Below are 27,564 nucleotides of genomic sequence, written 5' to 3' on the forward strand. Positions count from 1 at the left end.
CGTGAGCTCCCGTACACCTTCAGTGACCCTTGTATGCGTCCACACAGGCATGAGCAAAAGTGCACTGAAATTACCTGTTCCAGACCTGTCATCTCTTCCCAGCCCTTTTACCAGGTCTGCATGATGCATACAACAAGTATGGTTCATATTTTTATGCCCTGTATCACAAACATACATGGGACAAAGGCAATGTCAGAGTTCACATGAAAACAACAGAAGATCCCAACATCAAACTTCCAAAGCACTATTAGCACTGTTGAAAAAAGGGGGGCCCAATCAATTTACAATTAGCAATTCTATTGATAATATTTCTAAGTACAGAAAACAAATCTCTTCATGTCTGAATCTATTTTGTAAGGTTTTGTCTTGGGCCTTGTTCAAAGAAGCGCCCCATTTGGTGCAAAGAAGTATCCCACTTCCAAAAGCAATCAAGTGTACACATCAAATACACATCCTTCATAAAGGGGATCAGTTAATGGCCCCAAGTTCCTGCAAACAAGTTTTATATACTCTTACTTTAAGGAGAGAGAACTAGGTTTTTCCATTTTTCTGGGTAAGCACTGATTCATGATATCCTAGACAGCTATATACCTTTTCCATTACTAACAGTAGCCTGGAACGTAAGATTTTAAATTCTGCTGTTTTTTGAAAGGGATGTAATTTTTACAAAGTTCTTACAGTGAACAAAAGCAAGCAATCTCATTTTATGTGTTTTCATATATTCACTTTTATAATAATGTACGCTGAAAATTCTTTGAGAGTGCTTGTGATGGTTTTAAGAATTACTAAATTGATCTCCTGTATATAATGATAATTGAAAATGAATCTTGATGTGAATGGGATGGGAGAGAGAGTGGGAGATGGGATGGTTGCAGGTGGGAAGAAGGTTATGGGGGGGAAAGCCACTATAATCCAAAAGTTGTACTTTGGAAATTTATATTTATTAAATAAAAGTTAAAAAATTTTAAAAAAGGAAATAGAGACAGAAAAAAAAATTACTTTTCTAACCAACCAAAGCTAATGGAAAATACTACAAACCCATCAGCACACACCTTCCATGTGCATTCTCGTCCTCTGGTTCATGTTCCACAGGTCCTGCCCTCAAGTGTCTATTTCCAGTCGGCACTTGGGATCCTAACAGAGGCAAACCTGCACAATTCCCCATCTCAGCAAATTATTTTGTCACTACTCATTTCATCTTTCTAACAATAACAAATGCAAAGAAAATTAGTTCTCATATTCATCCTTGTGACTCTACCACCATCAGCCTTCTAGGCACAAGGCAATGTTGAAGTAGGCAGGCAGATAAGCTAAAATTGATTAGGTTTGTGAGCTGGAAGTCCACGCCTTTGCCACGCCCCTGTGTGACCTCATGCCCCTACCTGGCCACACCTGGGTTCCCACCAGCCAATCAGGTTAATTAACCACTCTCCTTCGGAAGTGAGTTAAAACATGGGACATGGTGTGTCCTGCCCTTCTCTTTGCCCTGGTCTCTATCCAGGAGGGGACTGGCTGTAGCCCTGTGCCTCCAGGGCGCGTGGCCTTTGGGCCACCTGCCCTAGGCTTCCTGGCCTAGATGCTCCTCCACGTGGCTGGTTCCTTGTGCTCGGTATGAATCCAGACTTACCTCTCTCTCTCAGATAAAGCTCTCACTCTCCTGTGCATTTGTCTCACTAAATAAAAGCCTAAAATGTAGCATGCTGCCTCATTTATTGATGCCAGTATTTAGAATTCTTCTCTAAATATTAGGCAAGAACCCTGTTGGGCTTATTAATATTGGCAATTTATTAATAAGCATATGGTGATACTGTATGGCACCCCAAATTTCAATAGCACATGTAGTACCCCAGATGGGACTTCTGGGGAACTCTAAGGGGCCACATTTTCGTATAGATTTTAGGGGGTCATCTCTGATATCAATGTTGCTCTCTGATGATGTCTTCAGCAAGAGAACAATGAAGCGAGCAGATCACCAACCAATCAAAAGCATTCACTTCACACTTGCCATGCACCTGCTCAGCCCTGGAAATGAAGAGGGCATCCAAGTAGGTTACCTGCCCTTGTTCTCTGAGAATTTAGTGTTTAGCCTGGCAGACAGCCAGAGGTCAACATGAAGACCTTAAATAATTAACTGCTGGGTTCTAAGCACAGTTTATGAATAACAAAGGTTAACAGCTTATACTTGGACTGAGAAAGTAGATGCTCAAATGTATTTTCCTTAAAGATTTACTCAATAGAAATGAGGTCATCGTTCTGGACAAAGGAATCCATGGGAGTAAACGCATAGAGACCCAGGGTTCAGATCTTCACTGGAGGGTAGGGGGATAATCAGACCAAGCACTCCTCCAGTGGGCAACACAGAAGGCCCATGTGGGTAGGAAAGATCAAGTCTTTAGACTCACTTATTGGTGTTTGTATCCAGCAAGTGTGCCCTCAGTTTCTCTAGTGCTTTGTCAATGCATCAAAAAGCACTATGGATGTAAACCTAGCAGATTTTCTGTTTAAGGAAACCGCATAGAGCTATCCATGTGGGCACAAATGGTGCCAAAAAGGATAAAACGTTACCTTTGTACAGTCAGTTTATAACAGCCTTGAATTGGGTTTTTGCAAAGGCTTGGATTAACACAGAATGACAGAAATGCCACTTAATCAAGAATTCTTAGGTTCTTCCTGTACCTTCTTCCTTAGGTTCCTTTCTCTGGTTGTTGTTTGCTATTTCCTGATTTTTGTTATGCCAAAGCATCACATTAGTTTCAAAATAGATGTCATCCCCTACAGTCTGGCCGGTAAGTGTTGCCAAGTTAATTATCCCCAAACAGCACTCTTTCCCAGAGGACTCTCCTGCTACAATATTGTTAAACACTTTCACTGTGATTTCAAGGCCTCCCTACTCTTCAATTTCAGCTTCCTTTATTCCTTACTCAACTCCATTTTCTCAACAAGGTAGCTCACCTGCTATTTTCCTAGCAAGACTTCCTGTGTTGAGATTTTCACATCAAGTGTTTCTCTCTGGGGTGCCCATCTTTCCCCAACTGCCATGTGTGTGAATTCCTAGTTTTCTTTAGTCTCTGGTTAACAAATCTCTGTGCCTCAGCTACAAATATTCTATCTGTGCTTTGAGTTCTACATTCTCCACCTTTCAGCAGTTACCTATAAGTCCTTATAGCTGGCACTGCATGTCTTACTGCCACACCGCTTCATCTATTTCTACACAGCTTCTTGGAGCTTTAAAATGGGGAGAGTGTGCAGAACACAATGACCACATCCAGAGAGCAACATATGTTGATTACAGTTATCATAATAACTGTAATGGCCAGCTCATCAAGAGGAGTCCCATAAGAACATCAGTAATGAGGACATGCACAATTGGCAGCACAGTCCTTCGGCTGCCTGGCAGACTAATGCTGTCCAAAGTCCATGCATTTCAAAAAGGAGATGAGAATGTGGGAAAGGAGGTAGCTCCTCGCAAGACTGCCCCCTTCTGGACCTATCAGGATGTGAGAGACAAAGCCTGAGAAGGTTTTGTGTTACCTATCACTCGATCCCAACAGCAGACTACAGCTGGGCAACAGCCTAAGGAGGTGGCAACCAAGTAAAAGCTTTTTATTTGTGTGTGTATCTGTTGTGCGTGTAGACTTGACTTTGCCACAGCTCAGAGAAAAGCTCACCTCTGAGAACAACGTGATTCCTAATAATGCACCCTCGATCTCCCTGTCCCAGTGGACTACGTAATCAACTCTGCAACTTCCTCTTCCTCTCCAAATAAAGCTGATTTCTAGTACAATGAGGTAATTCATGTGGGCACGCTTTCTCAAACTAGGAGTAACTTTGTTTTGTGCAAGGAATTCATCCCAAGGTCAAACAGATTAAAACCCTGACTCCAGTCATTCACAAGAACGAGACAGCTCCGGATTTCTAACTGAGCAGGAAGACGCCCCAATTCACCCAACTCGCTGTCCCCAGCCAACTGCAGCCAACAGCTCTGATGGCAAAAAACCACATCCCCTGGGCTTCCGCGTATGAATCCAGGTAAATTCAAACTCTTACTTTTGCCAGCTGCATGACTTAAGGCAATTTGTTAAATCTCTCTGGGTTTCATTTGACTCACAAGTAACGGGACAATCAATAATAGCAGGTTCACGCCAGTTAGTGGCATGCCATAGGACTCAATGCCAAGAGCCCAAAAGCAATCCATTTGTTCTCTTCCCCAGCCACTAGTGTGTGCAAGGGAACTCCAAGAAGCAGGTGAAATGGTATCAAAGCTGTAGCAACGCTGTCCGTTTGTGTTGTATGTTTCTCTTAGAGAACACTAAGTGAGTATAAACCAATTTTTATTTTTTAGGTTGAGAGAAAACATTTTCTTCCCTACTGAATTCACTTGATAATAGATAACATTCCCATCCTGGATTTATCACTTATTTCCAGAAACCAGGTCTGCATCCAAAGCGAACTCTGTATACCTGTGTTTTCGGGGTTTGGTCTGTCATTCTCCCCTAAACAGGTTAGTGATCTCTTTGTAGTCAATAGCTAGCATCTTGGAGACAAAATTTTTGTTTTTAATCTGCGGTTTCCAAAACATGCAGATCACTTCAATTTGTCTTCATGAATTGAGTGTTTGTTTGAATGTTTTGCATTCTTATCAACTCATAGAGTTGCACAATTCTGTATGTTGAGCTGATGTAACTTCATAGCTGTTGCTCGGACAGTGGTCCTCACTGTCTTATGACTTTGCTTTCAGGAGTTCTAGTTACCTGCGGTCAACCAGTGTCTGACAACTTTTCATGGGAAATTCTAGAAACAAACAATTCAAATGATGTAGATGGTGCACCAAACTGAGAAGCGTGATGACGTCATGCATAGTCCGGCTCTGTTCTACCCTGGACAGGAGTCGTTACTCTGCCTGGTGTATCCACACTATGCTACTTGGCCCCTCAGTCATGGAGTCAACACCTGGGTTATCTGGTCAACCATCACAGTAGGCAGCTTGTCTTCAAGTAACCCTGAGGCAATATGTAGCCTAACATTACATAACAATAACCATGACATTCACCTCACTTCATCTCATATCATCAGTGAAGGACACAATAGTATAGTGAGATATTTTGTGAGACAGAAATCACTTTTACACATTTTTGAGTCACTGTTTCATCTTATTAGTCATTATTGTTCATCTCTTACTGTGTCTAATTTTCAATTAAACTTTATCATAGTTATGTATGTATAGGATTAAACACAGTATACCTGAATACAGTGTCAGGTACCATACACAGTTGCAGGCATGCACTTGGAGTTCTACAAATAAGCAGGATCCTTTTGTATTTTAAAAAGGTTTTAAAGAATACCTGAACATTTTTCGCCTGAGTCTCCTGAATATCTCAAGACCTCGTACACATTAAATATCACATCTGGCCACAGTTTTCTGAGTTGGTTCTAGTGATAACCAAATGACATATCACTTCAATTTAAAGCAGTTTCCCCTAAAGATACACCAGGACCAATGGTATGGGGGCAAGAAAAAAAAAAGTTCCATGAAAGGCATTTTTTTCCATTTAAAAAAAAATGTAAAAAAGAAGCCTATCGGGTATTTATTTTTACAGCTAAATACCCGGAATAAATTAAAAGGTAAAATGAATACTGCATTATCTTACATAAAAATCACAAATAAGGAAATTTAAAGTGATCCCAAATTCCACTGCTTAGGAAATCTCTTCAAAATGCTAAGTGAACGTAAGGCACAGCTTGGCTGTCAAAATTTAAGTAGCAGGGATCAGTGTCAATGCAGAAGATGCCGGCACCCAGCCTCTGTCCTGGGCCTGCTAATCACAAGGCTGACAGGTACTCCTGCTCACTCTGGAATATACTTCATGAAGAGGTGGACGTCTGTGCAGACACACCCCGTCTACTTTCACCAACAGTGTTCACCAGTTGTCTTGTCATGTCTCAATCTGAAAGTTTTCTGAACTCACACAAGTGTGTCTGGGCACAAAGTACAGATGCACCCTACAAAAGTAGGAAGGTGAGATCAGGAGGTAAACCAGTTGCCTGTGCAAAGAGCAGGTACCTCCCAGAATTACTGAATCCACCCTGTTCTAGTCTAAGACTCAGGGTCACTCAAGGGGACCAGAGAGAAACTGCTACCATCATTCATCATTTGTTTCAAGAACTGATGACTCCACTTACCGGAACAAAAGCCTCTCCATGACAATCTCTCTTTCCTGCAATTAATATAATGTGAACATGCTGGGGCAAGCTATTTTATTCAACCTGTCACTCACTTCCCCAGTCTGATCCAAGATGTGTTTCCTTGAAGAAGCCTGTTTGTCTTGGTGGGTGAACACTGCGTGATACACCTGCATGGCGATATTCAGGCTCTTGTGAAACTCACCTTACCATGACACACCTGAGGATTTGGGGTATCCAGGGACAAAGTAACAAAATCTCCCAGTGACTGCACACTTACAGCATAGGCTCTAAACAACTGTCACTGTGAACTTGGAGGTGATGCCTGATATTCTGTGCCTGTATCACACACATTCACGTGGCTGTTTTCCCTTGAGTGGCTGGATTAAACCAAACCCAAACACTACAGGCAGCAGCTTTCAGGCAAGGACATTTCAAAGCATGGAGTCCAGAGTGACGCATAGTTGTGCGATTTTAATGAGTCTGCAGATCCCACTGTGCCCCTCCGATGGGACCTCTCTCTGTCTGGCTTCTTGGTCCTCAACTTCCCTCTCCCTGTCTTCACATAATGACATTTCCTACATCTTTCCCACCCCGCCATTTCTCTTTGCTCCCTCTTCTCATCTTCGCTGTCCTGTGAAACCACACCACACACACATTCACACACGTATCAGCTTTACTGACTCGACCTTTCCTTACCGGGATGAAGAGGTGGGCTCCGTGGTTTGTCTCTGCACGCGTGCGTGCTTAATTAAATGTTCCTTCAAGGCAGTCTGGACTTCTGCCGGAATGTCAGGGGAAGTGTGGCTGATTTTTATCGCGGGCTCCATAGCTTTGAGAGCTGGCTTTCCGTTTTCTTTAACCTCTTTTTTCTCTTCAGCCTCAAAGACTTCAGTGGGAGCACTGGAAACGCTCTGTGGAACGGCAGTGACATTGGGGGTCACGGGTTTGCTCTTCCAGCACGGCCAGCACAACTTCCAGAAAACAAAAAGCGAGACGACCAGCAAGGCCAGCCCACAAAAGCTCACGACGACCGCCAACAGGCTGACGGAAATATCTGGAAGAAAGGTCAAGGCAGAGAGATCTTACTATGCCACGTCAAAGGGCAGAAATGAGCCTTTATTTATTTACAGTTTCCCGATTTAGTTACAAAAATTCACTTTTCAGTTATCTTTGTTGGGAGGAAAGATGGAAAACCAGGTCTGGAAATTCACAAAGGACACACGTGCCAAGTTCTACTCCAGGGCAGTTGTACAGCTCCAAGGAAATGCATGATGCAGGCATATCGCTTTTCAGCACAGCCCAGACGGCTCAAATGCCACAGATGAGGCCACAGCCTGCACTCTGCTGAGAACCCAGGAACTGAGCAAACCCCGAAGCTCCCTCCACAGGAAGCGCTCCTATTACTCAACTCCGACCTAACAAATGCAGCCCTCTCCCTCTCCAAGCAGGGCTCAACATCAAGTGTTGGTGTTGCCTGCTTTCTGTAATCTACAGGAAAATAAAACATGGTTATCTGACAATGGCTGCTGTCGGTGACATCTGCGAACTCATTAGGTGCTGATAACTTGGCACGTTCCTAATTTCTTAAGTCCTTAAGTAGTCTGCAAATTTTGGAGTGGTAAAAAAATGTGTGTGTCCCCAAACTCTTATGCTGAGATTCTCACTCCTACTATGACTGCACTGGGGCCCCTGGGAAGAAGATCAGGTCATAAAGGTGGCACCTACCCTGTTTATAGTATTTTGAGACAACAACTTAAATAGTCTGAGTTCTTATCTATACAATTTTCAATGCTAATATGCTTATTATGTAAAATTATTCAGGGCCAGCATCGCAGCTCACTAGGCTAATCCTACACCTGAGGCGCCGGCACCCCCGGTTCTAGTCCCGGTTGGGGCGCCAGATTCTGTCCCGGTTGCTCCTCTTCCATTCCAACTCTCTGCTGTGACCCGGGAAGGCAGTGGAGGATGGCCCAAGTGCTTGGGCCCCTGCACCCGCATGGGAGAACAGGAGGAAGCACCTGGCTCCTGGCTTCGGATTGGCACAGTGTGCCGGTTGTAGAGCGACGGCCGTAGCAGCCATTTGGGGGGTGAACCAATGGAAGGAAGATCTTTCTCTCTGTCTCTCTCTCTCACTAACTCTTCCTGTCAAAAAAAATATTCAGAAGACTATGACTCAAAAGTTGTTAAGATGGAGGTAACATGTACCTGGGCAGCAATGACAAATCTCCCTTGCAGCTGGTTCCTGGCAAGGCAGGCAGATCCTGCACCCTGAGCAGGGGGTGTGCAAATCCCGCTTCCGAGCCCACTCAGACGTGGCGCCAAACGACTTCCTGCCCAAGAGCTCCGTGCCCAGCGGGCTGCCTTCACAATGGAAGCACCACGGTGAACACCCAGGTGGTGAACCACGGCAGGAGCGTGCACGCTTGAGACTACACAATGAAGCACCAGACTGTGGTTTTCATCCCCTTTAAACCTGTAAACCCAAACTACTCTACAGGAAGTATCAGAAAAAATTTCAACAGGGTGACATTTTACGAAATACCCAACCAGTACTCAAAGCTGTCCAAGTCTTCCAAAAAAGCAAAGTCTGAAAAACTGTCATATTCAGTAAGCACCTATGGAGACAACCACAGGCAACGTGCTGGCATCCTGGCTGGGAACTTAAACACCAAACGGATCTGAGGGGGAAAACTAAAGCTATCTGAACAGGGGCACAAGTTGTGGTGCAGCAGGTGAAGCCCGCCAGGGCACTGGCTAGTTTCCTGGCTGCTCCACTTCCCTCCACCCCCTGCTAATGGCCTGGGACCGGCAGCAGAGGATGGCCCACGTATTTGGAAGACTCAGAGAGAGTTCTTGGCTCCTAGCTTCAAGCTGGCAGCCATCTGAGGAGTGAACCGGTGAATAGATCTCACCTTTTCTCTTTCAAAACAATACATGAATCTTTAAAAAAATAAAATCAAAGAAATTGTGGACTTTAATAATGTACCAATAGTGGTTTATTCACGATAATGAGTGTAAGATACATAAATACAAGGAGAAACTGGGTACTGGGTTTATGGGAATACTGTAGTAGTTAATTTTTCTAATACATCTAAAACTATTCTAAGAAGTCAATAAAAAGGGTAATAATGTCTCCCTGTCCACTTCCACTTGCACCACCATAACATAACCAACGTGATCAATATGGTACCACAGAATTATTCATGATCTGAATAACAAGTAGATTTCATGTAGAAAACCTTTTAGACTTGAGTTACCTTTGAATTTTCTGTTACAATTCTGTTTAACATCAAGTTTGAACCCAGCTTCTTTTGCCTGTCTAAACAAACGTGTTGGGAGCATGTTACAGGCTTACTAGTGCCTGTTTCTCTCCTCCTCTCCAATTCGCATTCTGAAGTCCTATCCTGCACCCTGGAACGTGAGTGCACTTGGCAATAAGCCCTTCAGATGAGTAAATAAGATAAAATGAGGTCACACAGAGTTGGCCCTCACCCAAAGAAATGGGTGTCCTGCAGAAGAGCCAATGAGGGCACAGCCTGGCACAGAGGAAAACCCCAGGAGGACCCAGGGAGGAGACGGCGACTGCCAGAGACTGGCAGAGGAAGCCCCAGCCCGGCCAGTGCCTGGACCCCTCCCCCCTGCCCACTGACTGCCAGTGAGGACAGGGGTGGCAAAAGCCCTAGCCTGGCCAGCACCTTGACCCCTTCCCTCTGACTGCCAGAGAGGAGAGGGGCGGCAGAAGCTCTAGCCTGCCCACCTCCTGGTCCCCTGCCCACCGACTGCCAGAGGACAGGGGCGGCCGAAGCCCCAGGCTGGCCAGTGCCTGGACCCCTTCCCCCCTGCCCACCAACTGCCAGAGATGACAGCAGCAGCAGAAGCCCCAGCCTGGCCCGCGCCTGGACTCCTTCCCCCTGACTGCCAGAGAGGAGAAGGGTGGTGGAAGCCCCAGCCTGGCCAGTGCCTTGACCCTTCCCCATCCCCATCTCCCACTCCCCATCCCCACCATCTGTGCTCCAGAACTGCAGGCGGCCAAGTTTTGTTGTGTAAGCCACTGGTCACGCATACGTTGTTATGGCAGCTTCTGCGCACCCACAGAGGGTAAGCCTAATTTACTGTAACCACCGTTCTAAATCTCAGAGGTCCCACCCCTCCCCAGAGATGACCATGGGTACCAGCTGCGTGTAGGTTTATCTGTCCAGCCCTGGTAACTATACCAAAAAAAATGTCTTAAAAATCCATAGGCGTATGTAATTGTATTTCACTTTTTACTTTTATGTCAATGGCTCACTGCATATTTCTTCCTTCAGTTTGCTTTATTTTTCATTCAATGGTAATTGAAGTTTTTTTTTTTTTTAGATTTTATTTATTTGAAAGGCAGTTACAGAGAGGTGGAAGGGGGGGGAGGGGAGATAGGTCTTCCATCTGCTGGTTCACTCCCCAATTGGCCGCAATGGCCAGAGCTGAAACAATCTGAAGTCAGGAGCTTCTTCCAGGTCTCCCACATGGGTGCAGAGGCCCAAGCACTTGGGCCATCTTCTACTGCTTTCCCAGGCCATAGCAGAGAGCTGGATCAGAAGTGGAACAGCCGGGACTCAAACTGACACCCATGTGGGATGCCTGCGCTTTACCGGCAGAGGCTTTACCTACTATGCCACAGAACTGACTCCTGAAGTTTAGCTTCATGCCACAGCATATTCCCCAGTACCCCATCATGATGGATATGGCCAATGTCTTAGACTCCAGCATAGCAACCCTGAGCATCCTGGCATCTTTCTTCATGTGCTCGTATTTGTGACTGTTTCTCCAAGACAAATATCAAGAATAGAACTGATGGGGCCAGTGCTGCAGGTTAACACCTTGGCCTGAAGTGCCAGCATCCCATATCGGCGCCGGTTCTAGTCCCGGCTGCTCCTCTTCCCATCCAGCTCTCTGCTATTGCCTGGGAAAGCAGTAGAAAATGGCCCAAGTCCTTGGGCCCCTGTACCCACTTGGGAGACCTCGAAGAAGCTCCTGGCTCCTGGCTTTGGATCGGCGCAGCTCCGGCCATTGCAGCCATGTGGAGAAGTGAACCAGCAGATGGAAGACCCCTCTCTCTGTCTCTACCTCTCTCTGTAACTCTGTTTTTCAAATAAATAAAATAAATATTTTTTCAAAATAAAAAGGAATAGAACTGCTAAGGGTACAGGTTGTATACATATTTAGGTTTCCACATTTACGAAGTGAATACCAGAATCGCTGTAACAAAAACATCCTGTGCCTTTGCCAATCCCCTCCATTTCACAGAAATGTTGTGCTGTAATTTTTACTCATCTAATGGGGAAATGATCCCTCATTTTAATTTCCATTTTCCACTCAGAAATTTAAGTAATTCCAAGTTTTTATTTGAGAGAGAAATAAAGAGAGAGATTGACTAAGATCTCATCAACCAGTTCAATCCCCAAATTCCTGAGCAGCCAGGACTGGAGTGGGCTGAAGCCAGAAGCTGGGAGCCCAATCCATGTCTCTCACAAGGGTGGAAGGAACCCATCTACTTGAGCCATCACCACTGCTTCCCAGGGTCTGCATTAGGAGCAGCTGGGGTCAGGAGCCATGGCCAGGAATTGAACCCAGGGACTCCACTGTGGGATGTGGGCATCTCAACCACTAGGCTAAGCTACCTGCTCCTTTTTTTTTTTTTTTTTTTTACTTTTTATTATTCATTGTAACTGTAACTTGAGAAGAGAAAAAGTTAATATGTGCCCTGGATTACTATGTAAAAATGGGTAAGTACAACTGTAGCTTTCATTATGGTTTGAATGTGTTCCTCCAAATTTTATGTGTTGGAAACTTCCTTCCAATGCCATAGCATGGGGCCCAGGGAGATGTGATTAAATACAGGAGCTCGACCCTGATTATGGCTAGGCTGAGGGTTGTCAGGACGGTGTTGAGTCTGGCCTCTCCTGATCTCTTGCGGCCCTCCTTCCTTCTGCCATGCAATGCCCCAACCGGAAGGTCCTCTCCGGAAGCCAGCGCCTTCAAAGTGGGCTTCCCGACTTCAGGAACTGGGAGAAATCACTTCTTTTCATCAAGATCATGCCGTTTATGGTATCCTGCTACTGCCACACTGAATAGGCTAGGATAACACCACAATTTTCAGTCCCTGTCCTTGTTTTTTCCCTGTGTATTTTAACTCCGCTTCCTCAACACGGTGCGTCTACCAGTTGGAGGGCAAAGCCAAGACTAAGAAAACAGCAGGGCGCTGTGGGATGGGGGAGGACGCAGGCAGTTTGCAGTCTCCAGCTTTTTAGTCTCAGGGGTCAGCCTTGATAGAAACCTCTATGCCACATTCACAGGATTTTAGACAACTCTTCACGGCACTACTGCTACACAACCACCTACATCTCACCAAGGAGCCCGTGGAAATCTCTAAGCCTGTTTCTACTTTCTCCACTGGTAAAAGTTCTTTTTGAAGTTGGCATCTCATCCTACCATTTCATCCAAATCAGAACATGTGTGAAAGGCAAAGGTCGTGCCATGAGTAACACCACCGTAGCAGGACAAACCAACTCAGGTGCTGGCAACTGAGCTGGAGCTCATCCCACCCCTCGGCCGCACTCATGGTCTCCCCACAGTGCTCAGCAATTCCTACCTTGTGGGGCACTGCAAGGCACCTGTGTGACTTGAGCCCTGGCTGCTGGTGCAGCTTCCCCCTCCAGCCACCCGTCCCCTACGTGCCCTTCTCTCCTGTGACTCTCTTACACCTAGCTCTAGGGCAGCTCCTCCTCCTGTTTGGCTCCCTAGCAAATCGGTATTCGACCTTCAACCAACAGGCCCGAGCACAGCTCTCCTCAGAAGCCCTCTCAGCCTCTTCCATTCATCCCGTGTGACTCCTGAAGACCACGCCCCACTTTAACACAGAACTGTGCCCCGATGCACCTGTCACCCTTTTACCCCATCTCTGGAGACACAATGTGTTGCAAGGCTTGAATATGATAAAGCTAACATGGTACCCATTATCTGGGCTGACAGCCACTAACCAAATACATCACTCTATGTAACTGAATGTACACACTGGTCATACTCAATGTGATCACTGAATGGCATTAATAACATATGCTCATAGTTAATTCATTTTAAAAATAATTTTATTTTATTGGAGAGGGAAGGGAAAAGACAGTGTGGGAGAGCACAAGCAAGCTCCAATCTACGGCTTCACTCCAACAAATGTCTACAATGAGTCAAACTGTGTTTGTCTAAGAAATAATTGTTTGCTAGAAACATTTGCTAAAGTACAAAGTAGTCTATAATGACACTGTTCGGTATATTTGTGTTTTTTGTTACAGCCCACTTTTTATAAATATTCTCAAAGAAGCTAGATAATAAAATGTATTTCTATATATATGTAAAAAAAAAACATGTCTACAATGGCCAAGTTTGGGCCAGGGCCAGAACCAACCACTGGAATTCAATCCAGGTCTCACTCATAGCGGGGCAGAAACCCAACCCCTGGAGTCACCACTACTGCCTCCCAGGGTCTGCATTAGGGGAAGCTGGAAGCAGGAACCAGAGCCAGGAATCAAATCCAGGCACTCTGAAGGTGCCGGCCCCCAAGTGCCACAATTTATACAACATCCTGCAGTTTTCAGAGGGTTTGGAGTTTCATCACAGTGCAGAAGGGGTAATGGAACTTGTTACTACTGATGGTCACCTCTTACTCACGCACTCAACTCCCCAATCCTTTAGAGCAGGAACAAAATGCACTGGCCATTTTACCGTCTACCATAGGGTTCACATGGCAAGGCACATCTGTGGATCCAATGATTACGTATCTTTGTAGTTATTTCAAATGATACTGAAATGTCTACAGATTTCAACTTTGTTGGATAATGAAAAGGTGGCGATTTGGAGAACCTGCAGAAAGCCTACCAGGAAGACAGCAAAGCTTGAAGTGGAGCCATTCAGGTCCGGGTTCAAATGTTAACCCCAACACAGGGACTCTGAGAAGTTGTTTACATCGTAAGAGTCTCAGTAAATCCAGAGTAGCTGCATTTATAACAGGACTACAACAACTTCCTTTTGGTGCAACAAATGCATGGAATACAGATAAAAGTTTTTTTTCCTAATATGTGTTTCCACGGGCCATTCTGAAGGCTCCATTTTTCATAGAAACATGGCAAGTTACAAATGAGGAAGACAATGTTCAGTATGTAGCACTGTAATCTGCACACTCAGAGTTGACAAGGAGTGGCTACCACTATCAACCATTTTTCAGGCAGTGTGTCTAGGAGAGGAGAGGCATAGGTAAGGACTGGGCAAAAATGAATGGTGGTTGTACATTTGGGCAGGTATCCTCTGATGGTATTTAATACTCAAAGGACTGCATTTAAAACAGAAACTAAAATTTCTGTATTTAATTTAAACAAGGGCTTACAAGTGAAAAATAACAAGTAGGTCCTCGGCAAACTGGTAAGACAACTGAAGCAGAGGCTGTGCTAACCACTTTAATGTGGTTTAACAAAGGAGTGGGAGTGAGCAAGTAGGATCTGTGAGTGTAGCTAAGCTCCAGGAACTATCCGTAGGTAGGCGGAAGGGAGCAATAAATTGAATATTATCAATGGACTTAATGAAGCTTTTTAAAAATTAAAATACGGAATATTTCAGCAGGCTTGAAGCAATTCATGAATAGGAACAGATACAAAGTAGAGTAACAGGAACTCTGTACCACCAAAGGTGACAACAGATGTGTCCGAAGCAAAGGTCCAAGCGCTGAAGTACTTTCTTTTTTCTAAGCAAACGAGGACCATTCCAGATGCTGGTCAATTTACATCTGGGGCAGAAGGTCAAGGGCACTTTTGCTTATGACTGGCATTTGTTTTCCCCAAAGGAGGACTTCCAGCAAAAAATCAACTGTCCATTATTTTGGGGAATTCAGGAATAGTTCGTGTTTTTAAAAGCTGCAATTTTTAAAAGTGTCAAATTTTAAGAGATAAAGTCTGAAATAGGAACTGTATAGAAGAGAAGAAAATTGAATAGGGAAATATAAGACACAGTGGAGAACTAGGGTGGTAATAGTGGACCTGGGTTAAAAATCTTCTCCAAAATGCTCAGTGCTTTGGTGTAGGCATAGGGATAGATGGACTTATGCATGAGGGATGCGTGGTTGTTTTTTCCTGCAGGATAAAATGGCAAAGCACAAAGAAAGTGAAGGCAATGTTGAAACGGTGCATCTCAGGTGTGGGACTCCCCTTACTGACAGCAGTTACAGCTAAGAGCAAAGGTTAACAGACTGGAGTTCCCAAATACAGAATGAACATACAGAGTTTCGGTTGGGGATTGCAATGTCTGGGCTGAGAAATCCAAGACAGTATCACTGACCAGAACGACAACTGCCTAGGCAAGTTCATGCCAGAGGGGAGGCAGAGAATTGCACTCCAAGGGCCAGGGGTCACCACTATGAACAGATGCCCTATGCTACAGACTCCCAAGTTACCCAGCACAATGGGCAAAGTGATGACTAGCATCGCTAGCTCAAGCTTTCAGTGGAAAAAAAAATTTTTAAAGCTTAACATTCTTTATATCCAGGTAAGATTAGGAGTTAATGAATTTTCAGAAGTTATACCCTAAGCTATTTCCAATTGCTCACAAAATGCAGGCACATTGCTGCACCACTATCTCATCTGTGCTTAACTGTCTATCTTTAACTCTTTTCTGCTACATAATTTTCCTCTTGTATCATGTCTTAAAATCTCAACATAGAACAACCTAATTCTTAAACCTGAGCAAAGATCACTCCTGTCAGAAGACATAGTAATCCCTAAAATGCTAATTTCTTAGAAACTTTTAGAAACTTATCTTTGCTAAAGTCTGTGTAACCAGACTGCAGCACCTGCATGATCCAATTCTCTGCAGCTTTCGGATACTGCTGACTCTCATTACCAGCACCCCTCCTGCCCACTGCTCACTCTCATTACCACCACCTCTCCTGTCCACTGCTGACTCTCATTACCCACCACCCCCACAGTGGAGCCCAGAACAAGCATTAGGATCTCCACTCCAATTACCACTGCCTCCCAGGAGAAGAACTGTCACTTCCATTTTATTATGGTAAAATACTGGTTCATGTTTCATTTTCCAAAATGTACCACAGAGTCATTTCTCATCATTAATAGGAAATTATGGGGCCGGTGCCGTGGCTCACTTGGCTAATCCTCCGCCTGTGGCACCGGCATCCCAAATGGGTGCCGGTTCTAGGCCCGGTTGCTCCTCTTCTAGTCCATCTCTCTGCTGTGGCCTGGGAGTGCAGTGGAGGATGGCTCAAGTGCTTGGGCCTGCACCCGCATGGGAGACCAGGAGGAAGTACCTGGCTCCCGGCTTCAGATCGGCGCAGCGCTGGCCGTGGCGGCCATTTGGGGAATGAAACAACGGAAGGAAGACCTTTCTCTCTGTCTCCCTCACTGTCTAACTATCTGTCAAATAAAAAAAATTGTAACAGGGTTCATTGATATTCTAAGCCTTTTGTTTCCTTGGTTCCTCCTGTTGCTGCTGACCACAACTGAAATTCTGTTCATGGCACCATTCTGTAGAGGAAGAGGGGAAACCCGCTCACACCAGGAACCATGGCTCAAAGACAGCTGAGGTGCCTGCCTCTAAGATGAAAATGTGGGATTAACTTTGAAGCTATTGTATTTATATGACCTTGATAGAGTTAGGAAATAGCTCTCATGTTCATAACAAGACATCAAATTAACCGTGACCTTAACAACACCGCCGACTTCTTTCTCACGTAGAAAAAGATTTCACTGGCATGCTCAGGGCACATATATCAGCTCCAAGCTGCCTGTTATTTTGGTTTCTTCTACATTTTTGCTCCTATATCCAAAGTATTTTGCTGCTTCTTCAAATTCTGAGCTGGTAAGCTACCACGTCCATGTTCCAGGGACCAGGATGGACAATAACATGAGCAAAGGGAAGGGTGCTCTGTTCTTACTACAGATCAGGGAAGACATATGGATTTGTGCTTTAGGGACTGGGTTAGTTCACTAACTATATGGTTTCCAGTTGTATCCATTTTGTTTCAAACAACAGGATTTCATTTTTTCCAACCACTCTGTAGTATTCCATGGTGTACATATCCCATAATTTCTTTTTAGTCTTCAGTTGATAGGCATTTGGATTGATGCTATAACTGGTAAGTAATAGAGCACCTAAAAGCTAATCTATAGAAGTGAAATTGACATTTTGAGATGCAATGATTTTGAACAGCCCTTGTCTTGACTGTTGAGGAACATTTTTTTTTTTTTTTGCTTTCAAAGTACTTGAATTCTTACTTAGTACATGCTTATGTGTATAAAGTTAATTGAAAATAGATCTTAGTTGGGACCAGTGCTGTAGTGTAGTGGATAAAGCGGTGCAGGCATCCCATATGGGCACCAGTTAAAGTCCCGGCTGCTCCACTTTTGATCCAGCTCTCCACCACTACCTAGGAAAGCAGTAGAAGATGGCCCAAGACCTTGGGTTCCTGCACCGGCATGGGAGACCTGGAAGAAGCTCCTAGCTCCTGGCTCCTGGCTTTGGATTAGTGCAGCTCTGGCCTTGTTGCCAATTGGGGAGTGAGCCAGCAGATGGAAGACCTCTTTCTCTCTGCCTTTCCTTCTCTTTCTGTGTAGCTCTGACTTTCAAATAAATAAATAAATAAATCTTTAAAAAATAAAACAAATATATAATCATCTTAGTAAAAAGTAAGAATGGGAACAGGAGAGGGAGAAGTAAGATGGGTAGCAGTGTGGGGTGAGTGGGAAGAATCACTGTGTTCCTAAAATTGTATTTATGAAATGCATGAAGTTTCTATACCATAACTAAAAGGTTTCTGGTGGGAGGAGGCAAGGCCAAGGGGAACACAGACTGGTCCATTTTAAGGGCACCATGTTAAAGCTGCATATATTCTAGCTGTCAACATCCAAAGGGCGAGAGCTCAGTCACGTGTCCACACCACACTGAAAACAGACCGAGAAGAAGGCTAAGGTTCTTGAGAATTTCTTGTCAGTACCTTGGTATTTACTATGGACTGTAATTCTCACAGAGGTATTTTTGGTCTACTGCCCAATAGAGTGTACTGTGTTTAAGTAACTAGATAAATGACTACTGCAAAACCTGCAAGAGAAGCCCATGTCAGGTTCAATTAAAATGAGAATCCCGCAGAGGGTCTTGCCTGAAGTTGGCTGACAGGTGCTTGCAGTTTCGGTGCACTGAGATGTAGCAAGGAAAAGGTGCTCTTTAACTTTCCTCTCTTTGGTCCATATAGCTTTTCTCCAACTTGACTAACGGATGCACATGAAATCATCTGTCTGAATATTAATTTAATGAACTTGTTACCTCTTTTTGCTAGAAATGTTATTAATGTAATACATGTCAATGTGGGGGATTAAAAAGATACAAATATCATCCTTTTCTTTAAATGTTATTTTGTGCTGCCACACACCCCGCTAAAAGATCTTACTGCTGTGCAGAAGGGGGATGAACACTGGGACGAAGCTGCAGGCCCACTCCTCAGATAACTCCAGTGGCCATGGCTGGGTTGAATGGAAGCCAGGAAAGCAACCCAAGTCTCCTACATAACTGGCAAGAATTCTACTTCTTGAGTCATCGCCAGTTCCTCCCAGGGTCTGCATTAGCAGGAAGCTGGAGTCAGGAGCCTGGGCTAGGAACCAACACAAAGCACTTGCAAGTGGGACAGAGGTGTCTCAACTGGTGTCTTAGCCACTAACCCAAGTATCTGCTCCCATATGAGTATTTAAGAACATTTCATGTTCCTGAAATCAGCATCCGTCTTACTATCAATGGTTTGTTTCAATCACTGATAGCCAGGCAGTAACTGTGCCACCTTTACCCTGCTGGCTTATCAACTTAAAGCAAACTAACAACAAAACGCACAGTGCAGTCTAAGTGGCTTGAAGAAAATACTGCAGCACACCCTTAACCCTGTAATCCACAGCTGTGATGGGAACAGCTGGGGACGGTAGTGAGGCCACTGCGTCTGGTGACATTGCCAACACTCCAGTGCCAATGGTCTTTTCACCTCTTATTAAGTCTTTGAAGGAAGAAAACACAATATTAACTTTCTTGATGGTAGAGTCTGACAACAAAGCAAAGTCAAAGGCATTGTCAATTCTGATTCAAAAAACCAGACTCCACATTTCAGTTTGAAAATCATGAAAACCCATTTATTTCTTCTATATTTTCCTTCCTATTGCTCTTCAAGAGTACTCTATGATTGTTAAAAGTCTGTGTCTGTTTAAGTTTTAAAGAGATCTTTCCATGAGCACAACATATTCCTTCCACTTGGCTCCACCTACGGCAAAGGTGCACCTCATCAACAGTGACAAACTGCAGTTAACCAAATGGGCAACCAATATGGAATTCCAATATTCAAATTGATTTAAAATGGGTGTTAACATTTATGTTAGCTCAAACAACCACACAAATAATGGCTTCCACTTAGTAAGTCCTAATAAACATCTTGAATAAAAGCATAATCTAAAGCCACCTCCAGACACATTAACACCCCACAATGTCACAGAAGCACGAATAAGCTTCAGAATTCCGTTCTGTCCGTCACTTCTGTAAATCTCTACTCAAAGCATCCGTTTTTAACAGTGGGGTAACGCACTAGAGAACAGACCCTACCACGCCTCAAGATCTACCTAAAGGGAAAGAAACATAGCGGTATCAGTCCCTTTCTTCCCCCCACTAGAGCAATTCCACCCTTCTGACTCCAAGGCCGTCACAGCACAATTCTATGTGTGTAAAATATTTCACATTTTTTTCCTGCTAATCTCTGAACCATTTTAATACCGGCTCTTACAGCTTCTGAGCTCCTTAAGGTACAGCAAGCATTAAAAAGAGAAAGAAATCACCCTGTTAGATCAAGCCAGGAAGCTACCTCTTCCTTGGGAATTCTCTAAGCTTACTAAGCACTGGGTACTCCTGCAACAGGATAAATCGGCCTTGACAAGTCAGAAACAAGACATCATTTACCAACCTTTACCAATGCACACTAATTGCTTCAGGATCTTTAAATAAATGGCTCTCAGCTCTTTTCCACTGTCATATGTGGTTATCCAATGCTTCATAGTACTGATTCTTAACAAAACAGGCTGTCAGTTGTTTAACTTAGCCAAAATATGGGAGAAACATAAGAAAACCAATTTCAATTTTTTAAAACGTAATTACGAATCAACACAAACAACCGGTGCATTAATATGCATTTTCAGAGCAGGCTAATTTATGAACTAGGTAAAATGAGTTGTATCTAGGATCACGGGAGTTTAATGCTGCACATTTCAAACAAGCTAGAATCTCAGTTGACTGTTGCAATGTCAATTTAATATGGCCAGGAATTTGAGTTAACAAATACTTGTGAACACTTAAGTATATATGCGTGCATAAACCCATGTAAGAGAAATGAACACTGCATGTGATGCTTGGATAACAGCAAATCTAACAAATGACTGAGGATTTGGGTCACAACTGTGCACTGGTTAAGTTTAACTGACATCTTCCAATATGCCAGTAATGAGGGCAGACAGTACTCAGAGTTCAGAGCTGGTCCTCATAATCACTAGTTCCAGCATGCTACAGCACTAAGGAGGCCGCTTTTTTTTTTTTTTTAAGGATATATTTATTATGAAAAAGACAAAGAGGAGAATGAACCTTCCAAGCACTGGTTCACTCCCCAGCTGGCCTCATTGGCCAGCAGTGGGCCAGGTTAAAGCCAGGAGCTTCTTCCCAATCTCCAACATGAATAGCAGGGGCCCAAACACTTGGTATATCCTCCCATGCTTTCCCAGGCCATTAGCAGGGAGCTGGGTCAGAAGCCGAGCAGCTGGGACGTGAGCAGTGTCCACATTCGATGCAGCAGTCACAGGTGGTAGCTTTAAGCCCTACACCTCAACCTTGGCCCCTGGAGGCCACTTCTTATCCCTACTCTTCAACCAATCTCTGCTAGGCTCTTAGGAGCCCCAAGGACTCACTCCAGTGCCATCACCAACAAGCTGTGATTTAGGAGAGGCAAATACCTGCCAAACAGTGTTTACCACTGGGTCTCTGGAGTGAGCAACGGCAATCTGAATAATGCTGTTTTGGTTTTTTTTTCCATGCCACTTTCTGCTTAAGCAAATTAAGATGTTTTCCTTTTACTCCCATAAATGAATGTATTCAACATTATTTTCCCATTTGTGTAGAACTTCAAAAAACTCACTGCTTTTAAGGCAACACTTGTAAACGCAGCATGGAGTCACAAGTCTACCCGAACACACTCTCAGATCAACATGGGCAGCATTCACACGCTGCTCAGTGCTTTTAAATCCCCTAAACACTCTAATTTCTGTCATTGTTTTAATCCAGGCCTTTCTTACGCCAACCTACTTTGATACTGTATCAAACAGTAGAGACACAAACATACAGGTATACTGGGATCTTCAAAAGTACATGGAAAATGTGAATTATTTTAAAAAGATGTGCAGATTTCTATTTTTGGAAGATACCATATTAAACTTATAATTCCACTTTTCCATGAACTTCTTGAAGACCTCCCCTCCTCATATACAATTCATTTTTGCATCAGACTTTGAGATTATTAAGTAGAGCTAGTTATTTCACAAAGAAGGAAGCTGAGAGTTCTAGAGGACAGATTCTCTGGGCCATTTATATATTCATTCAATCAACAAACATTCACTGAGCCTCTAGGAGGGCTCTCAGGTTTTCTAGGCGCTGAGAACAAAACAGTATCAAGCCCAACCTTCCAGGAACTTCTATTCTATTGATGTAGTGTGCTCAGCATTGGTGGAATAAAATATAGATCAGGAAAAAGCCAATTCTATTTTCTATATATAGATAATGTCAACTCACCCTTCACATTTCATTAAACATTTACTGAATATTTGTCTTCTGCCAGAATTTTATATAAAAAAAAAATCTTTTGAAATAAATGCAGAAGGGTCTACCCAAAAGACAGTTTTGTTCACACAATCAAAATTAAAATGAAGTTTGTAATTTGAATGAAATGGACATGTACATATTTGTAAGTAGTTAATACAAAGAAGTGCAGATCTCTGCTACAATAAAAATTGAAAGGTAAGGCAAACCAAGCAACCAGCCACTATCCTGCCAGTACTGCCAAACACAGTGATGTCCAGAATGAAGAAAAACAGATGTTTGCTGGGAACTGCTTGACCTTTAAAGATAATCGCCCACGCCCCTGGGAGCCCAGCAACACTGGGAAGTGATGAGCATGGACAGTGAGAATGGCAACACAAGCCGGCCACGCCTCAAACTGGGACCATGTGGAGCGAGGAATACGTCTTCCTTCACATCCTGAGTTCACTGTTGTTCAGCAACTCTTGTTCAGACCTACAAATCTCAAGGGAAAACTTCCACTGTATCATCTGGATGTGTAAAATCCAAAAGTTACCACGACACAAAAATCGTTACTCAAATAACTGGGGAGTGTTTCCTCTGTACCTGGAGAGAAAACCTATGAAGTCCCCCTTCCGACTTGAAGCCCTCAGCACAGAATCAAAACGCCATTTAACTCAGACCACGACTGAGCAATTTTATTTGGTACTCCCTTTCCTTATTAGGCAACTACTGCAACGAATTTTTTTTTTTACCATATATCTGCTCGTTGTCCCTACTACTAAGAGACTGAAGAAAGTTCTAGAATTTTTGATTCTAGAATTTTTAGTGAGAATTGTTCGAAAGTGCAAAATAAGACACTGTGAATTAAATGCTTGTTAAAATAGTTGCTATAATTAGGGTTATATAATTGTGACATGAGTTGAAGTACCTGCAAACTTAAGTTGCTAGTTGCTATTGGTGAGGTCTGCCTTAAAAGCATCCTACCAGTTATCTTGATGAGCGTTTGAGCAATGATTAAAGAAACAGACACCTGAAAACAGGTCCAAGACTAATGCATATTCAATTAGGCATACTGTATCTGAAAAATAACATGTGAGAACATTATACTGCTATTTGTTCTCTCTGAACATTTTAGTATTAAATTTTACTGTGTGTTCAGTGAATTCAGTGGTTAGCATACTGATTTTGGGAGGAGGGGGAAGAAAAGCGATTTTCTACAAACTGCACACCACGAAGTTTCTAGTGTACCAGCAGTGTTGATGCCTATAGTGGCTGGAATGCACTACCTCAAAAAAAGGGATGCACTGTTAGCAGCTGCAGGCACAAAACTTCACTCAGAGAGACCGGTCAACTGGATTAAAAAACAGTAGGATAACACTTCGATGTGTGATTCTCAGCTCAGTCCTGACGCTTGCACTTGTCCCTGAAGTGCTGGAAAAACTGACAGTGCCTGGGCTGTGCTGGCTAACTCACCACGTCCCTAAGCCCTGGGCCACTCACCACCTCCCTAAGCCCTGGGCCACTCACCACCTCCCTAAGCCCTGGGCCACTCACCACGGTGATGTGCTCTGCCAAGGGCCTCTCAGCCAGTAAGCAGCAGGGTGTCAGGAGGGGCTTTTCAGCTGCGAGCTGGCAGTCCAGGGCAGGAGGGGGCAGGTGGCAAGAAAACCCACTCCGAAAAACCACGTGAAGCTGAGGGGGCACTTAATACCACGAGGATCCGGTGAGCAGTCTCTGAACCCAGTTCACAGTTATCTACCAACAGCGGGAATCTATCTGCTCGTTCTAGAATTTCACTTCTGACTGTTCCGAGGATTTGCCAAGGGCAAACATGAACCAATCTTGTCCATCTTTCTAAGCCATACGCAGTCTAGAAGATGATCTTCCCACATCCATTTACTAAGTCAAATATCTCACTTGAATACTATGTATTTTTGCTCAACAGCATGCATTCTTTAAACTGTCCCCCTGTTTTTGTTCCCAAGGGACCATCTGAAAGGGATTAGGAGGTCAGCAAAAGCTGGCGGACTGCGTTTTCACCTTGGGCTACCCCAGGATGGATGGATTTGGAAGCTGTTACCGTATTTAGTTTCCAATCTGCACATTACCAGCCAACATGACACCTAGGAAACCATCATTTGAAATTTCCTGACAGGAAGTGGGAAGAGCCGGTAGGGCAATGCACAGTACCTTGAAATCACCAAAACGCAGATCTTTAAGCATAAGGCCCCCTCCTCTCCTGCTCCGCACGCGCCCCCTCCTCCGACCTCCAGCGGCGGGTCACCATGGCCCTGGCAGAGGCGACCGCTCAGGACCACCCGGCCCACGCTGTCCTGGTGCGCACCTCCCGGGGGGCAGCCACACCCGGCAAGGGCTGTTCCCCAATGCCTCCCCGTTTGCTGCGTTGCACACCCGCCGAGGAATTGCACAACCGCTGCGAACAGGGAAAAGAGCTGTGTTCACGCGTTCTGGGAACGCTCACACAATGCCAAGTGCGCAGGGCCGGAGCGGCTCCAAGTCCTCGGTGGTGCTCCGGGCGCAGACAGAAGCCCCTCTAGACTCTTGCTACCAGGATCAGAGAATCCGAAATACCTGCCCATGGTCCGTGGAGACCACACCGCGGGCGAGCCGGGTCCGCCGCCACCCGCGCCCTTCGCCGCCGGCTCCCCACGTGCGCGCGCGCTCGCGCCTTCCCCGCGCGCTCCGCTTCCACTCGCGCGCGTTGTCCTGGCGACCTCCAGCCCCGAAACCCCGCGGGCCACCGTGCCAGCAAACCCTCCTGGGGACCCCGTGCCTTCGGGCCGGATCCCAGATCCGCGAATCCAGCGTATGCTCCTCGCGCAACAGGTGCCGGCGGCGCCGCAGCCGGACCACCCAACACCTTTCCCCTGGGGCTGACCCAACGGGGCTGATTTCGTCTCCAGCACCCAAGCCTGCAGAGAAAGCTGTCCTCTGGGACACTGTCCATGGCCACACACCTGATGGCCGAAGCCCTCTTGCGCCCCCAACTCCATTTTCTTCCAAGTTTCGTACACGCACAGGGAGGGTTGGGCAAGGGTCCTCTCCCCTCTCCTCCGCTTCCTCCCCGAGTGTCCCGGGCCTTGGGTGTGGCCCAAGCACCCACGCGGTCCCGCACAATCACCCCGATTATGTGGGCTCGAAAACTCAAACGCACCACCAGTTGCGGCCGCCGGGCAGCCCCGCGGGGACGGTGCACCACAGCACTCGAGTGCGTGGCGGCTCGTGGCGTCCACGCACGGGTTCCGCGCCGGACCCGCAGGCCAACGAGGGCAGCCAGGGTCCACGGAGGAAGCGAACCCCAAACTCCGCACGCTCCAAGTCCCGGGGCGCCTGGCGGGAGGAAAGGCGCGCCGCCCCGAACGTGCCCCGGTGCTATCCGCCAGGCGCCGGCAGCGCCGCGGGCGCACGGCCCGAGTTCGCAGCGGAGCGCGCCGCCCTACCTGTGCTGCCTCCGCCCGGGGTGCGGCGGTCCTGGGGGAAGATGCCGGAGCACTTCTCCCGCTCCACCTGGCCTGCGAAGCAAAGCTCGGTGACGATGTGCAGCGCCTTCTGGCACAGGCTGCTCACGCTGTCCTCCTTGCGGAAACTCATCGTCCGGCTGGCCGGCGCCTTCGCCCCGTGACCTGGAGGCCGGCCCCGGTGCGCCCTAGGTCATAGCCTGCCCGTGGGGACGCTGGCCTGAGCGCGCGCCGCCGGCCCGCAACTCTTAGGAGCCCCGCGGTGGCCCCATGGCGGGAGCGGCGGGCGCAGACGGAGACGGCGAGGCCCGGGCTGCTGTCCACGCGACGACGCGGCGGCGAGGGTGGCGCCGACTCTTCCGCGACGCGCGCCAGCCGAGGCCAGTGGGAGCAAGCAGCCGGCATGGAGCGCCGAGGGGCGGCAGCCTCGCGGAGACGCCCCCCGCCCTGCGCTCGCTCGCGCGCCCGCTTCCCCGCGGGGCCTGGCGGCGGCGCGGCCAATCGCGGCGCGGCGCGGGCCTAGGAGCGGGCGCGGGAGGGAGCCACGCGCGCCCCGCCGCGCGGGGAGGGGCCGTCCTCATTTCCCCCGGGCTCCGCGGGCCCCGGCGCCCCACCCCGGCCGGCTCCGTCTCCAACTTCTCCGCTCCCCGTTTGCTTCTGTCCTGCTGTTCTGGCTGGACTGGGCATTCCAATCCGGGGAAAGTTAAATGACAAAAGCAGCAGTTAGGGTCCCCCAGGAGTGCCACTCAGCGCGCGGCGGGCGCATCTCCTGTTCACCGAGGCCAGGGCTTCACGCGCGAGGACTACCAGCACGCGCATGTTCACCTGCTGCCTCTAATTTTTAAGGATAGTCCACTTTTTAAAAATTAATGCATTCTGGGGAATCAGTTACACAGAGTTTCCAACCGCCCGTTCACTCCCCGAGTGGCCAGGGGCTCCATCCCGCTCTCCCAGGTAGTTCACAGGGACCCAAGCGCCCGGGCCATCTCCCACTTTGCCCGAGCCCTGAACAGGGGGCTGGGTGGGCAGTGGAGCTGCCAGGACTCCAACCTGCGCCCCACCTGGCTTGGCAACCTGGAAGGCGGTGGCTTAACCAGGTGAGCCACAACACCGCTTCCTGCCGTTGGCTGTCTTAGACCCTCAGAGCACCGAACACCGTGCATTAGTTGTATTAACACGCAGTTCAGTTCTGTTGATTTGGACGCCATGGCGATTGTGAGCGCCCAAGGAGGCTCCTTTGGTCTCTGGCTAGCGGCTTAAATACTGAAAAGGCAACGCAGAGGTGCCAAGGGGAACGAGGGTGGACGCGCACTTGTTACAGACCTCTGCTTAACCTGAGTTTTTTTTTTCTCAGTGCTTAGAGTGAGGGGCTCCGATTCCTCTGTCTAGAATTCTCCTTTCTTATGAGTACCCCATGCAAATGAATGCAAATTACTAGTGAGGCCAAAAGTTACAAAGAATAAATGCATTGAGATGGGTTTTCCATTGTTTCTCCAGCAGTGTGTTCAAGCATTGGAACCTGAGAATCGATTGAAAAGTTGCTCAGGTGGAGGGCTCTGTACCTTTGAAATGGAATCTCCGGAGCTCCTTGGTGCGCCCCTGCTAGTGGAAAGAGCCGTCTGGTTTTAAACTGCTCTTCAGTTCATGCTACATTGTTCCCTTTGTATGAACACCACTTCCAGCTCACCATGAATGTGAGGCGCAGCACCCCAGTAGGTAAGCATTCATCAGTGAATCATTTTGACCTGATTCATGGAAGTCTAACTATTTTTACCAAGAATTACAACAAAGTAAAATCGGCAGGCTCCATCTGATTTTGGTTTTCATGCACATTCGATTTTGGTGGTTTTTAGATCAGATTGTCTGAAGAAGTAACTGCATTGTTAAGGTGCTGTGTCCTCCAAACGCCCACACATGTGTGGGGCTTGCCCCCCAAGCCTGATAGTAATGGTTAGAATGCAAGGAGGAGACTTGATGCTATTATGCAGCTAGCAGGTGGGCCTGCTGA

At 46.2% G+C, this 27,564-nt stretch overlaps 1 protein-coding gene across 1 annotated transcript in view; it reads right to left on the reverse strand.

Annotated features, from left to right (window-relative positions):
- The window catches only part of SYT10 (synaptotagmin 10), a 68,376-nt gene extending 42,687 nt beyond the window's left edge, over nucleotides 1–25,689 (reverse strand). Inside the window, exons 1-2 of the mRNA XM_062195060.1 lie at nucleotides 25,539–25,689; nucleotides 6,880–7,237 (exon numbers count right to left, since the gene is read on the reverse strand). Of these exons, the coding sequence (XP_062051044.1) occupies nucleotides 6,880–7,237; nucleotides 25,539–25,689 (509 nt within the window). The remainder of the gene's footprint in view (nucleotides 1–6,879; nucleotides 7,238–25,538) is intronic.
- Between the last annotated feature and the right edge of the window lie 1,875 nt (nucleotides 25,690–27,564).

This window comes from Lepus europaeus, chromosome 6, assembly GCF_033115175.1.
Source record: "Lepus europaeus isolate LE1 chromosome 6, mLepTim1.pri, whole genome shotgun sequence".
Classification (NCBI taxonomy): Eukaryota; Metazoa; Chordata; class Mammalia; order Lagomorpha; family Leporidae; genus Lepus; species Lepus europaeus.